Source organism: Homarus americanus, unplaced genomic scaffold (assembly GCF_018991925.1).
Source record: "Homarus americanus isolate GMGI-L3 unplaced genomic scaffold, GMGI_Hamer_2.0 scaffold32583, whole genome shotgun sequence".
In the NCBI taxonomy this organism is placed as follows: Eukaryota; Metazoa; Arthropoda; class Malacostraca; order Decapoda; family Nephropidae; genus Homarus; species Homarus americanus.
This window is the reverse complement of record NW_024713129.1, coordinates 5,873,830-5,889,860: the sequence shown is the minus strand read 5'-3', so window position 1 is coordinate 5,889,860 and position 16,031 is coordinate 5,873,830. Positions and strand designations below refer to the sequence as shown.

The following is a 16,031-nucleotide window of genomic DNA, read 5'->3' as shown; positions in this document are numbered from 1 at the left end:
TATATATATATATGTGAATGACACGAAAGCGCTTGGGAACTTCGTGTTTTCTTCCTTCCTTGTGGTTATCAGCATATACCTAGATCACGCGCACCTACAGTGATTTACTTGCATATATATATATATATATATATATATATATATATATATATATATATATATATATATATATATAATTGTCACACAAATATGGATACCATACTAGACCAGTTCCAGTTAAGCTTTGAAACATTTTGAAGCTCTGAAGATAATTATAATTAATGAATTATAGGAAGTGGGTCGATCGTTTCTCATTCAGGAGCTTAATGAATTAGGAAGAAATGAAACTGGGAACTATTGTCATAGATATTGTGGTTCATATTACAAGGCCTCGAAGGAAATTATGCAAAGCATCGTGACAAAGCACTATTATATATGTAGTCGCCAGACAGTGTCATATGGAGTAACTACATAAGAAGGTTTGTGCATAATTTGTTATATCAAAAATAATATCCATTTCAAATTTAAGTTTTCGTAAATTGATAGTAAAGATTAAAAACGAGTAGTTCCAGGACTGAGTCAGTTTTTTTTACACATCTCAAAACTATTTCTTCAAACAAAACTTGATGTGTCATTTTCAATACAAAAAAGTTTGACTCCTAGATTTTCATATGTAGTTCTTAAACCTGATAGGATATATAAACTGCATTAAACTACTTGTCAGCTATTTTAAGGTCAAGGAAGCTAGAGTTGTTGCGTGTGTGTGGGTGGCGTTTGAGTTGTTAGTTAGCATATTAATCGCAACCTTGTTTATGACGGTACTATCTTTTTGTAGCATTTAAGGCTTTATTTTTATTTACTTTAAACGTGTTTATAGTTTCTACTGATAGAGAAACCCGAGGGAGTTTGTAGAGCGCAATGCGACAAAAGATAGTCAAGGGTAGCCAGTGAGCTGTGAGCTGCTGTACTGCTAGTTAGGTGCGGGCAGTGGTGAGCTGTGTTACATAAAGTTCACCTCTACCCCGGCCCACATCACTCTGTACTACTTCTATTAAGGTAAACCATTTCCACAGTGTTAAGGTGCTTCTGCTGGTTCACCTGGTTGAAGGGTTGTCACAGTGTTTTGAGGTGAGATAAACGGGGATTGGTGACCTACCCTGGGAAACTACTGTGTACTGTTGTTGCGGGACTTCGTTTTGAATTTAGATAAAAGGAAATAAATGTACCCAAATGTAGCCGCAAGTCAAATAATGGTCCTACATGAATAAATCGGGTTACCAATCACTTCTTGACTAGTATTTGGTGTCACAAAGTCATAAAATATTGGAAAACGTAATTTAATCTGAGTTAATAGATCAAGTGCATGTACCTAACCTAGCCTAGCCTAACCTAACCTAACCTAACCTAACCTAACCTAACCTAACCTAACCTAACCTAACCTAACCTAGCCTAACCTCGACTAGTATTTGGTGTCACGAAGTCACAAAAAATTGGTAAACTTAATTTAATCTGAGTTAATAGATCAAGTGCATGTACCTAACCTAACCTAACCTAACCTAACCTAACCTAACCTAACCTAACCTAACCTAACCTAACCTAACCTGACACAACACAACTCAGATTAAATTAAGTTTACCAATTTTTTGTGACTTTATGACACCAAATGATAATCGAGAAGTGATTCACAGCCCGATTTACGCTTGCACGACCATCATTTGACTTCATTGCGACTACATTTGGGTAATTCCTCGCTCCCTCGGTACATGCACGCGATGTATTAACTCAGATTAAAGTAAGTTTTCCAATATTTTATGACTTTGTGACACCAAATACTAGTCAAGAAGTGATTGGTAACCCGATTTATTCATGTAGGACCATTATTTGACTTTATTGCGGCTACATTTGGGTAATTAGTCGGACCACTAATATACAGTATTCTATAGTTACCATGCATGGAACTCTAAATGGATTTTTAAGGAGATAAAGCAAAAAAAAAAATTAATCTATAGCTTTCCATTGGAATTTTACAGTGTTCAGTTTACTTAGACTTTTTTTATTTAACCTAGGACGATACAAATTTGGGGAGATATACATTGTTTACTTCTTACTAGGCCAATCAAAAGAAGTGTTAAATTTATATGATACACATGTGCTTACAGCTTTGTTGGAAAATAATATTTTTGTAATTTATTATTTTTTTTGTACTTTTCGATTTCAGGCTTAGTACTTTAGGGTCCTTTGTTTTTTGTTTTGTCTTGGTGGGCTAGATTAGGCTTACATACCATGGGATCCAGTCGGGCTTGGATAAGAGGTTAGGTTAGGTACTTCTGGTTTTCTGGTTAGGTTAGATTATACATGTATACAGGCATCCCTTGTTTAACAGTGGGGTTGTGTCCTCAAAATCCAAACGTTATATGAGCGATAACAGCAAAGCATGGAGGGTGAACAATGGGTTCAGACGGCAAGGAGGTAATCACTAAGCACAGTTCTGTATTCCCTAATGATATGAATGAACGAATTTTATATAAACGGTTTCAAAGTTAAACAATTGATTTATTAGCACCAAACTTCTTTATAAATGATGTGGTTTAGAGTTAAAAAATTTAGTGAGCAAAAGGTGAGCCAAATTTGAACATGTTTCAAATTGCATACGTCAAAAGCAAACAAAATTTGCTATGATAAACAATAAAATTAATGCATAGCATATCATAAATTACATTACAATAAGTGCACATTTTATGTACAAAAAATAGCTCCTTTCAAACTCAAACCATCATCTGGTCAGAAAAACAAAGTGTAAGCATTTGTCACAAAAAATAGAGCAGATGATAATAATGTTATTTCGGCCAACACTGCTCACATCATGATCACAACAACAAAGGCAAAGCACTTTACAGTTAGAAAAACATAGCAAAAATTGCTTCACAGTCACCAAAACAGATACATTGTGAATGTTAGTGATGTTCTCTCACTGTAAGATAAAAAAAAACAAAAAAAAAACACTGATAAGTAACAACACCGTTACTGACTGATAATCGTTGAGCTACATTGGACATGTGTGATCACCATGGACCAATGCTCGGGATTGTAGTGCACCGGGTGGTGGCGCACGGGTAAACCGCAGCTGATCAGTGCAGCGAGAGATGCGCTCTATATTCAGCTAATTTTTTTAATCGTAAATAGGTGGAGGTGGTCGTAATACATTACTGTACCATCGTTCAAGCGAAATATCATAGAAAGGCAGATTGTAAATTGGGGGTTACCTGTACATTTGTTGAATTGATGAGTTCCTTCATTGTGTATACCTGTACTTATTTAATTTATTGGTTTAACATGTACCATACAACTTATTGACACAGCTTATAAATTTAAAGAAATTTGCTTAGAAAATAGATGTTTTTAAATTATTTTCTTCACTCTATGCTACATTATTGTACATTTTGTTTTTAACATAGTTCATGTAACTTACTAATGTACATTTCAGACAAACTTAAAGATAACTTTTATTTTTAAAAGAATGTGTTTTTTGTTTTTGTTTTTTTATACATAAACTCAATACCTACCTGTTACAGTACTACATTCAAATATTAATGTGTAATACTGTGCCATACACATAATCTGTATAATACTGTACTGTAGATAAATTTTTCAGTGAAGGATGAAATTCAAAAGCCATTTAAGCATAGGAATAGGATTCCTTCCAACAAGTCATTTTTCATGTTTGACCGTCTTTCCCGGAGAATGAACTTCAAAGCTGAAAAAAGGCTGTTCAACAGATAGGTACTTAAGTACAGTGTAATGCTGACATGGTGTATGCAGTTTCTTGAATAATGGCAGGAAAATGTGGAATCTCATTAAAATGATGTCAACTTTCAGCCTCTCTCTGAAGTTTTCCTTAGTAAAGCATGCTTGATTTATGGTTGTCTGAAGTTCAGCTTCTGAGTTTGCCAATGTGCCCTTCTTAACTTGTGTGATGAATTTACTTCATCCGGGTAAAATTCAAACTCATCTTCTTCAAGTCACACAGTGTCTCTCCATTTTCATAGCATGCACTTGCAATTTCATGTTTCTTTTGTTTTTATTTTATGAAGTTCAGTTTCATGCCTGTGCAAGTGAAGCTTCATAAGCCAAAGAGCCATGGACTCCAATCCTCTCTTTCCCTAGATCTTCTGGTTTTCAATAACCAGGATTCGATAACAAGGGTCAACATTAACCACCACCAAAAAGAAAGTGATTTTCATCACAGCTACTGTACCTCCCTCCTTTCCCTAGAGCTTGCAATGCTGCCAGAGAATGCTTCATTCCTATGCCATAGGATTTGAAGCAGATTTTTTCCAGTGTTTGAGAAATTCTCCTGAAGTTGAACTCTCTGCCTGCAAACGAGTACAGGTTGATAATCCTTTATCTGAAAACCGAAAGTTGTTTTTTTTTTGGGGGGGGGGCAATTTTTTTTTTTTTTTTAAACCAGGAATTAGCCCACCCAGGCATAGATCACTGACCCACATCGGGGCCTGGGGGGCAAAAATGTAATAGTAATAATAATTATTATAATAATAATTATTCATAGTAAATAAAAATTTTAATAAAAATACACCAAAATAAAATAATAATGATGACAATAATAATAATAATAATAATAATGATGATAACAATAATAATAATAATAATAATAAAATTAATAATAATAATAACAATAATACTGTAATAATAAAATAATACAGTAAAGAAATACAAGAATGAAAAAAGATCAAAAGTGAGAAACACGACATAGACCTATGAGTTATTATTATTACAGGTATTATTATAATTTTTATTATATTTTCGCCCCCCAGGCCCCAATGTGGGTCAGTGATCTATGCCCGGGTGGGCTGATACACACTAAAAAAAAAAACTGACCATTCTGAAAACCGAAAAATTCCGAAAACCGAAATGCCTCTGGCCCCAAGGATTTCGGATAAAGGATTGTCAACCTGTAGTGAGTTCCTGGGTATATTTCATGTTATCCTGAAATGTTCCATACTCCAGACTGTTTTAGAGAGATACAAATCCTGATTTGCAGCACTCCTCTCCTTGCACACTTCACAGAAAGCTAAATGTCTATCAAGCATGGCATTTAGACTCTTCCATCTCGCCTATTATCGATGACAAGCATTAAACCAGTTCTTTTCTTCATCAGAGGAAGCAAATTTTGTACTCTGAGCTTCCACACAACATGTTGAGCTTGTGACTGGGACTTTAATCCATACCTAATAGCTTATTGGAGAGTGTGAGCAGTATAATTCTATGTACAGTACACAGAATCATCAATCCAGTGGAGAGGAACATTTATGCCAGGATGTTCTGTCTAGTTCTCTGCATCAATTTGTACTTCCAAGAGAGAATCTGCATTTCCTAGTTGTTCAGCCTCCAAGTTTTGGTCATCGTCCTTTTCTTCCATGTCTTCCTCTTCATCATTGTTCAAAACCTTAATTGTCTTTATCATATTAGAGCCATTATCCACACTGAAAATCAGAATGTTTTGCTTTTGTATACCATAGTCTGTCAGAGTTTCCTGGACAAGTCGTTTCATATCCTCGATCTCATGTTTGCCTTTGGCGTCTTTTACTGCAACTGTCTTCACGCAGAGGTGATTTTCCTCGCAGTACTGAACGTTGATCGTGAGATACGATATCATCAACCTAGTTCCACAGTCCATTTTGACGAAAATAAACTTCTTGCTAAGAAGTGACCTAAGCTCCTGGTTCTTTTCTTAAAATGGGCTAATGAGGTGGTTTTGTATATGTTCTTGATGAGTACGTATTTCCAACTTCCTTGCTAGATCACCAGCAGTATTCTGAAATTCCTCTTCTTCAAAAAATTTAAGTGTGACCCCATTACCACACACCATTTGTCACAACTCTTTCCTGAATGTTTTAGGGTTGATTTCAGTGGTGACCTTCTGGTTTCCACAGTAGGATCCTTTGAGTTTCTCTCCACAACTTTTCCCCCCACTGTTGACTTCTGTGCACACAGTTTTCCTTGTCGAAACTAAAGTATTCAAAAACTCTGTTTTATTTACTGTTGAATGTCATCAGGACCTGACAAAAAAAAAGATAAGCTGTGCAGTAGAAATTCATTAAACACTCAGTACTAGACACTTACTGGATATCACTTAAAAATTATGTTAATTAATATCTTAATTTGTGCTTGTTAGCACGGCGGTTGAGTTGATACGGCTCTTGACTCCTGTTTCAGGGGTCGGTGGTTCGATTCCTGGGCGTTCCCAGTTCACACAGCTGCAAATGGGTACCTAAGTTTGCATGGTTGAGAGCAGTACCGGCCATGTTGCCTCCTTGTTATGCCTTTGGGATCCACTTTCACTTTTTTCAGCATGACAGCAACCGCAGAAAGAATCCAATTTATCTCCACCCTTAATCCTTTCACTTCGATATTTGGCTTGATGTCTTGTTCTAGCTGTCTAGCTTAGAGAAAAGAAAGCCCTAAAGCAGTCAGGATTAGAAATACTGTACTGTAATGTATCTTAAATGATCATTTAATTGAAATATAAATGTTAGTATAATTCTAGGTACTGTACCTAATTCCTGATAATTTCATTCAGCTGAGATAAAGCACTAGCACAGGCAGATACTGTATTGTACAGAATCCCTGAGTACTCTGGGAGTCAAAAATATATTGCTGTATCTGAAAAATGCCAAATAAGTGATTTAGTGTAACTTAGGCAACTGCATACTATTCAGACAAATATTCACTTGTGTAATCTTCTGTACAGTGGAGTCTGCATTTTCGCGGTCAATTGAACCCGTGGAGGCCCCGTAAAATGAGAAACGCGTAAATGAAATAACAGAACATATGGGATTAACTGAAATAGAGACTGGGCCGACCCCCAAACTCCACTTTTTCCGACACAATATCTACATTGTAGTAAAAATAACATTTTAATTTTATGATGGTATGCACACATAATTAATATTTAAGAGAAATACAGTCGCCGGTTAATGTCCATTCAAATAATGGACTCAACTCTCTTCCCACGCTCGCTGGCTCCTCCCTCTCTGAGAAATGTTTGGGTGAATACAGTAGGCTTACATTTTTAGTAATAAATAATACCTCAGACTAAAGTTAGGATAATATAATTGACATTGCTGGATTCCTTGCAAGACAAGGAATATTTTGAATATAAACATCATATATTTTGCACAAAAGATAAAATTTTTGCTCTTTCTAATCAAAATTTTTAAATTAGATCTAAAATTTGTATGTCTAATGCAAATTTTATGATGTTTATATTCAAAATAATCACAATCTCATAAGAATTCCAGCAATGTAAATTATATTCTGGCCGGGTAATTTGTATGAATTTTATGAGCTAAAACAATATCTTCCGTAAATAAACAAATTATACTTCACCCAGACACTATCTGTCAATCAAAATACCCCACCTCCGCTCCTCCCCCCCCTCTTCCCACGCTTGCTGGGTCCCTCCCTCCCTCCCCCCCACCTTCCCTCCCTACCAGAGAAATGTTTGGGTGAAAACAGTAGGCTTACATTTTTAGGAATAAAAAATACCTCAGACTAAAGTTATGATAATATAATTGACATTGCTGGATTCCTTGCAAGACAAGGAATATTTTGAATATAAACGTCATATTTTGCACAAAATCTAAAATTTTTGCTTTCTAATCAAAATTCTTAAATTAGATCTAAAATTTGTATGTCTAATGCAAATTTTATGATGTTTATATTCAAAATAATAACAATCTTATAAGAATTCCAGCAATGTAAATTATATTCTGGCCGGGTAATTTGTATGAATTTTATGAGCTAAAACAAATATCTTCAGTAAATACAGTAAACAAATTATACTTCACCCGCGTAAATGACCAAATTTACCACGTAATTAAAGCATTTCGATTCTGGCAAGGCACCGCGTAAATGACCAAACGTGTTAACCAAAACCGCGTAAATGCAGACTCCACTGTATATCACTTACATACAAAGGTAATAATATTCCCAAATATTGGAGATAACAAATGTTTACAAGTTAACATGGAATACTGGTTGGTATCTGAAGCCATAAAACAGTGGAGCAAGCAGTAGGCTACACATATACTGGTACTCCTCAACTTACGACCACCTGGACATACGACCGCCGCAGTCTAAAAAAAATCAAACTACGTATTTTCGAGTCCCGACGTTAGAGATCGCGCTGTGTACTGACAAAATTTTCGTTTGTAATTCCCTTTGAAATGGCTGGCAAGCGTGAAAGTGAGAGTTCTCGTGGTGCTTAGAAGAAAAAGAGACACCCATTTTAGATTTTCTATGTATTATTTTCGCATTTTCGACTTACGACCTGGTCGTCGGTCCCTAACCCCGTCATAAGTCGGGGACTGACTTTACTGTACATTCAGCTTGAACTACGGCTGAAGGGGACCTGGCTTTGTACTGTACACCTGCCATTTTCAATGAAACATACGCATCTAGAACGAGGTAAGGTGGATCTACCCGCCCGCAACCGTCACTGTCAGTTGGTGGTCCAAATGGAGTCGGGGAGATAAAAAAAAAAATTTTCAGGGGTTTTATTTAGTGGTGACAGAGGCCTCATTATTGCTATTACGCCTTGAAACCGAGCCAGAACCAGAAATCAGTAGGATTTTTGGCGATTCCTGTTCAGGATTCAGTTCCTCTAAAATATACTGGTTTTGGGTTCTGGTTTGACTCCACATCACTGCTGTAAAGATAAGCATGCAAAGCAGTTTAAGTTTACAACTGTAACAATTACTTTCACTAGCTATATTCTCATTACAGTACAGTATGGTATGTACAGGTAGTCCCCGACTTACGACCGACTCGACTTATGTCCACCCACACTTACGACCTGCTTCAGTCGTACCAAAATGTGGTCAAATTATGTATTTTTGAGTCCCAAAGTCAGTACACAGACAAAATTTTCATCTGTAATTCACTTTAAAATGGCTGGCAAGCTTAAAAGTGAGTGTTTTGTGGTGCTGAGAAGAAAAAGAGACCCAAATTTTCGATTTTCTATGTGTTATTTAAGCATTTCCGACTTACGACCATTTCGACTTACGACCTGGATGTCAGTCCCTAACCCCGTCGTAAGTCGGGGAGTACCTGTATATATGATCATCCTTGGATATCTTATTTATTTACATTCATGTATTTTTTTTCATTCTTATTCAATAAATATTTTTTTGCTAATGTACTGTGTATACAAAACAAACATATCTGGTATACAGTGGGGTATGCTATAACGAATGGATCCTACTACGAATATTCCTATAACGAACGGTTTTACCTATAAAATTGAGAATGCTATAACGAACGAAACTCCTACAACGAGCATTATTTAAAAAATTTTTTTTTTTTTTTACTAATTTATTGTTTTTTATTATAAGTATTAATGATATTCTTTATTTCAGGGGTTTAGATGCATATTTATGCACTTTTTTACAATTTTTACAATTTTATATTATATTTTTCAGTGTTAAGTGGTTGTATTTGGGGGCCTGGAACGGATTAATCCTATAACGAACGAATGCTATAACGAACAAGGTTCTAGAACCAATTAGATTCGTTATAGCATACCCCACTGTATTATGACAAATGACAGGAGAAGTCACTCGTATTTTATATACAGTACCATATCAGGAAAGCAGGGCTACTTGTGTGATGCAAGACCATAGAGCACATGTCAAAATCATTCAACTTGTCATATTGTCTATCACAAAAACGTATGATAGTTTTTTGATGGGTGCACATACACAGTTCAGGTATACAAACAAAGGTAAAACAGTAAGGTGGCCTTTCTTTGTACTGTACAGGAGGTCCCCGACTTATGAACGAGGTTAAACATAAAATTTACAGCATTTTATTTACCTGATGACTTATATTTTACTTTAATTGACTGTATTTTGTCATTCTTTTTCTTCTTTTTCTTAAATTAAATGTTTTTAGATGTATATAAGGACTTAGGCTATGATCTAGTGGGATTTTTAACATTGCTTTGTAAGTACGGTATGCACATGGCATGTGTTCCGACTTGCGTACAAATCCTTAAGAACGTCCTCAGGAACGGAACCCATTCGTAACCTGGGGACCCCCTGTACAGTTTTCTAATGAAATTAGCCCACCAGGGCACGGGTTAATGGCCCACATCAGGGCCTGGGGGCAAAAATATAATAATAGTACAGGGTAACAGAAATAATTAATAAAAATGTAAAAAAAATACATAAATTTTAAAAATTATAACAAATATTAAATGAAAATATAATACAGTACTGTATAATATAATGATAATAATAATAATAATAATAATAATAATAATAATAATACGTTAATAATATTAATAATAATAAAAGACTATAAATTAAAACAGAAAAGAAAAAAAGATCAATATAGTGAGAAACAATATACAGTAGATGCTTGCCATTCGTGAGGGATAGGTTCCAAGGAATGGCATGAATTTGCAAAACGGCGAATAGCCATTTTTATAATATATTGTATACCTATACAGTGGTCCCTCGGTTAACAAACTCAATCCGTTCCAGCAGGTTGTTCGTTAACCGAAAAGTTCGTTAACCGAAACCATTGTTTCAATGGGTTTTTGGGTAATTGGTTCCAGCTCACCAAAAATTTCCTAAATTCAACAAAAATGGTAGAAAAGTTCACTTACTTTGAGGTGTGTATGTAGAAGGCTCCTGGATGATGATGATGATGGGAATTAGAATGGGGGTGGAGGAGAAGGGAGAAGAGAAGGCATTGGGGTGGAAGAGAGGTCACCCTATGGCACCATTTCACCCATAAAATTTTAGTTCTCTTGGTGTATTTCAAGATTATTTCTTTAAATCAACACTGCACTGCATTATATATTGTCAATATGTAAAATATATTTCAAAATGACCAATAATTTGCTTGGAAACACAGAAATAAAGCGTTTAGTTGAAGAGAGTCTCAAGCAAGAAGTTACCTCCAGTGAAAACAGAGAGAGACTAACGCCTGTCTGGTGTGTTAACAGGCTGGATGGCACGCCAGAAACTTTTTCTTTACCTTCAATTATGTTCAATAATTGTTAAAATGACTAAAAAAGTTAATATTAAACTTTTAAAATTATTGAATAGTATAAACTTCTTGATATTTACTAAAATAGTAAGGAATTTAAGCCCTAGAACCGATTAATGTATTGGCGGACTGATACTAAAGCTGGTTGCCCGGCCAGTGCAAGCGAAAACATGTTGAGGTCAGTTCGTAAGAAATTCGTTAACCGAATTTTTGTTCGTTAACCGAATTGAAGATTCTTATGGAAGGCAGTTCGTTAACCGAGGCATTCGTTAACTGAGGGATCACTGTACAGGTATTACTTGTTTGTGCATTTGCATGCATGCAGTGAATTGGATTTTTGCTGTAGCTATTCTATGAAGGTAGAAAAATTGATGGCCATGATTTTCAGCTTTTAGTATGGAAAAGTAAATACAATTCAATAGTTGAGATTATAGTAAACTGTTAATCATATACAGTAATGCTGTTAAATTTTGTCTGAAATACCAACACTTAAGATATAATTGATATACCATACCTTTCATGACAGGCAATTCTCACAGGAGAGAAAGGCAAGACAATTTTCACTCCTGGGTTATGTAAGATATGTACTGTACAAAGTTGTAGATAAAGTCATTGATAACAGTGTGAGGCAAACCTCCAACACTGCTCAATCAGTAATCTAGAAAAAATCTCAGTAAATTTCACCATTGAGTATTAAGTACAGGTACAGTATACAGTACAATACAGTATTACCCCGCCTAACGCGGTTTCACTTAGCGCGGTTTCACTTAACGCGTTTTACCCGTATACGCGGTGCCTCGCCAGAGCTGAACTTTCACTTAACGCGGGTTTTTTCCACATATACGCGGTGAGTGTCCGGCTCAGATGCTATTTTTAGATTTGCCCCACCCGCCACCCTGCCTGACTGCCTGTTTTAGCTCATAAAATTCATACAAATTACCCGGCCAGAATATAATTTACATTGCTGGAATTCTTACAATATGATGATCATTTTGAATATAAACATCATAGATTTTGCATTAGACATACAAATTTTAGATAAAATGTTTACTCTGAGTAAATATGTTATTTTTTGTGCAAAATATATGACATTTGTATTCAAAATATTCCTGGTCTTACAAGGAATCCAGTAATGTCAATTATATTATCCTAACTTTAGCTTGAGGTATTATTTATTACTAAAAAGTTAAATATTCTGGTTTTCCCACACATCTCCTTGGGACGGTTGGTGGGGGGGGGACCGACCGACCATCTGTTACCCTGTGAAGAATATATTTTTTTTTTATTAACTGAAGATATTTGTTTTAGCTCATAAAATTCATACAAATTACCCGGTCAGAATATAATTTACATTGCTGGAATTCTTATAATTTGATGATCATTTTGAATATAAACATCATAGATTTTGCATTAGACATACAAATTTTAGATAAAATGTTTACTCTGAGTAAATATGTTCTCTTTTGTGCAAAATATATGACATTTATATTCAAAATATTCCTGGTCTTACAAGGAATCCAGCAATGTCAATTATATTATCCTAACTTTAATCTGAGGTATTATTTAATACAAAATGTTAAAATTTAGTTTTTTCACCCAACTCTTTCTCTTGGTGGGAGGTGGGGGGAGGGTTGGGACTGACCACGCGGTTGGAAGAGGGGGGAGGCAAGGTGGGGTACTTTGATTGACAGATAGTGTCGTGAAGAATATTTTTTTTTTTATTAACTGAAGATATTTGTTTTAGCTCATAAAATTCATACAAATTACCCGGCCAGAATATAATTTACATTGCTGGAATTCTTACAATTTGGTGATCATTTTGAATATAAACATCATATATTTTGCATTAGACATACAAATTTTAGATAAAATGTTTTCTCTGAGTAAACTATGTTATCTTTTGTGCAAAATATATGACATTTATATTCAAAATATTCCTGGTCTTACAAGGAATCCAGCAATGTCAATTGTATTATCCTAACTTTAGTTTGAGGTATTATTTATTAAAATTTAGTGGTTTTCCCCAAAAAATTTCTCAGAGAGGGAAGAGCCAGCAGTGTAGTGTGAGAAGAGGGGGAGGGAGTTGAGTCCATTATTTGAATGGACATTAACTTGGCGACTGTATTTCTCTATTTCTCTTAAGTATTAATTGTGTGCATGTACCATCATAAAATTAAGATGTTATTTTTACTACAACATAGTTATGTGTCGTCAAAAAGTGGAGTTTGGGGGTCGGGCCGGTTTCTATTGGAATTAATCCCATATGTTCTGTTGTTCACTTAACGCGGTTTTCACTTAACACGGTACCCTCTGGGTTTTATTGACCGCGTTAAGTGGGGTACAACTGTATATATGTATTTTTCAATATTATTTATATAAAGTGTGTATATTTCATTATACAGTACAATAATTCTAAAGGTACATTATCCAATAGTGGTTTTAAGGAAAATCCTTTCATGCACAATTAATTCATTGCCAAGCCACTTTGTAAAAATGTGATACTGTTACAAGTACAGTACAGGACTGTCGTTGATAATTGTAAACAAATGATTATCTTTCCCTCAAGCTCATATGTACAGGTAAATGGTTCTTGAATGTGGTCCCATATTCACTCAGTTTTGTTTTCCATGTACAGTACTGTATGTCTTTTTAAAACTTGTGAAATTTAATGTTCACTTATTAGAAATACTGTACAGTATACTTTAAATTAGGATGAGTAAAAGTTCTATACATGTATTTCACTTTTATTCCAAGTACAGGTAATTACTTTGTTTACTCACAGAGTGCCAGAATAACAATCTTTATAAAGTACTTTATGAGCCTTTTTTTTAACTGGATTGTATGATTTGGCCATTTTAGATAAACCTAGATAGCCATTGTGATTCTTTTGGTTTGCAGGATGGAGGGAGGACCAGAGAAGGTCATGGAAGCAGCAGCTGAAGCTGCAGAGGAAGTTGGGGCAGAGCCGCTGGTGGGTATGTTGGATGTGTTACTTCTTACTGTGCTTGCTGGGGTGTCCGTCTACTACTTCTTCTTGCGAGACAACAACAAAAAGGAAGAAGTTTCGGCCCTCAAGAGCTTCACCATATCGTGAGTAGTGACATTTTATTTTTATTTAATTTTTTTCTCTTCTGGCATTTCTTTGGGGGTATTGTAGGGCCACCCTCCATTGTTTACTTTGTTAACCACGAAAGGTCACCAGTTGACAACAGCTACATGGGCTTTTATTATGTACAGTAGACTCGCAACTTACGAAAGGGTTACGTTCCTGGGACTTCGTGTAAAGTCAGAAACACTCCTAGAAATCCCCTAAATTGCACATCGCGGAAAGTTAAGTCGCGATAGGGTCGACGAACAAATCTCAAGTGTCCACGGACACTTCAGGTTATTTCACGCCAAGTTAAGTCCAATCCTGCCTTTACAGCACACGAAGTGAAAGAGAGAAACCCCGTCTTCTCAGCCACGTCTCCTTAAGCTGTGTTCGGCAACCCTTACATGATGCCCTTGGATTTAAGAGCGTCCGTGCACCGTTGTAAACCTCTATTGACGAAGAGACAGAAGGAAAATAGAGTGAAATTTTGCAAGAAATATGCAGTGTGGGGCTTAGAATCATGGAGGAATGTTTTGTGATCTGACAAGGCTACATTTTTTGTGACTGGCAGTGGTGGAGGGAGGGTGTACCGCCCTCCTCACTCGGATGCAGATTTCCCACAGTACACAGTGAAGACTGTTAAGCACCCTGCCTCACTTATGGTTTGGGCTTGCTTTATGTATTATGGTGTTGGCGAACTAGTAATCCTCCCTGAGAACCAGATGATGAATCAGTACAACTATTTTGAGCTGCTCAGTGATTTTTTACCTGAATCATTTGATAAAGCTAAGGCAAGCCTTTTCATGCAGGACGGTGCCCCATGCCACACTGCTAAAAGTGTCATACAGTGGCTCAAAGACTGTGAGGTACCTTTCTTTAATGACTGGCCTGGCAGTAGTCCAGATCTCAACCCAATAGAAAATTTGTGGTCCATTGTTAAGCATCGTTTGCGCGACACTGACACATCATCAATCTCGAAGCTAGAGGCAGCTATCAAGGATATCTGGGCAAACTTGCCACCTGACCTCTTGCAAAACTTTGCTAAAGGACTGCCTGAAGTGCAAAGGGAACTTTACAAAGTATTAATTGAAGTGGTAAATGTTATTTGACTTTATTTATATAACATAACAGTAAATATGCATTTTTTTTAAGCAGGCGAACTAACTTTCCGCGCAGACTGTATGTGTGTGTATATATATACAGTGACCCCTCGTTTAACGAACGCCTCGGTTAACGAAATTTCGGTTAACGAACTGCCTTCCATAAGGATCTTCAATTCGGTTAACGAACAAAAATTCGGTTAACGAATTTCTTACGAACCGACCTCAACATGTTTTTGCTTGCACTGGCCGGGCAACCAGCTTTAGTATCAGTCCGCCAATACATTAATCGGTTCTAGGGCTTAAATTCCTAACTATTTTAGTAAATATCAAGAAGTTTATACTATTCAATAATTTTAAAAGTTTAATATTCAATTTTTAGTCATTTTAACAATTATTGAATATAATTGAAGGTAAAGTGACTAGTTTAAAGCGCAGCATCCAGCCTCTTAACACAGCAAACAGGCGTTAGTCTCTCTGTTTTCACTGGAGGTAACATCTTGCTTGAGACTCAAACTAAACGCTTTTTTCTGTGTTTCCAAGCAAATTATTGGTCATTTTGAATATATTTACATATTGACAATATATAATGTAGTACAGTGTTGATGAAAGAAAATAATCTTGAAATACACCAAGAAACTGAATGGGTGAAAAAATATGGTGACTCTTCCATCCCAATGCCTTCTCTTCTTCCTTCTCCTCCACCCCCATTGTAATTCCCATCATCATCATCATCATCATCCAGGAGCCTTCTACATACACACCTCAAAGTAAGTGAACTTTTC

General features: G+C 35.9%; 1 protein-coding gene across 2 annotated transcripts in view; it reads left to right on the top strand.

Annotated features, from left to right (window-relative positions):
- The first annotated feature begins 784 nt into the window (after window positions 1–784).
- Window positions 785–16,031, top strand: part of LOC121866482 (NADPH--cytochrome P450 reductase-like) — a 71,237-nt gene continuing 55,990 nt past the window's right edge. The window contains exons 1-2 of one of the 2 annotated variants that reach the window (XM_042366196.1): window positions 785–1,035; window positions 13,954–14,145. In XM_042366196.1, coding sequence (XP_042222130.1) covers window positions 13,955–14,145 — 191 coding nt within the window. In that variant the 5' untranslated portion in view covers window positions 785–1,035; window position 13,954. Of the gene's footprint in view, window positions 1,036–1,089; window positions 1,108–13,953; window positions 14,146–16,031 lie in introns of those variants that run through there. The other variant, XM_042366203.1, reaches the window with a different exon arrangement.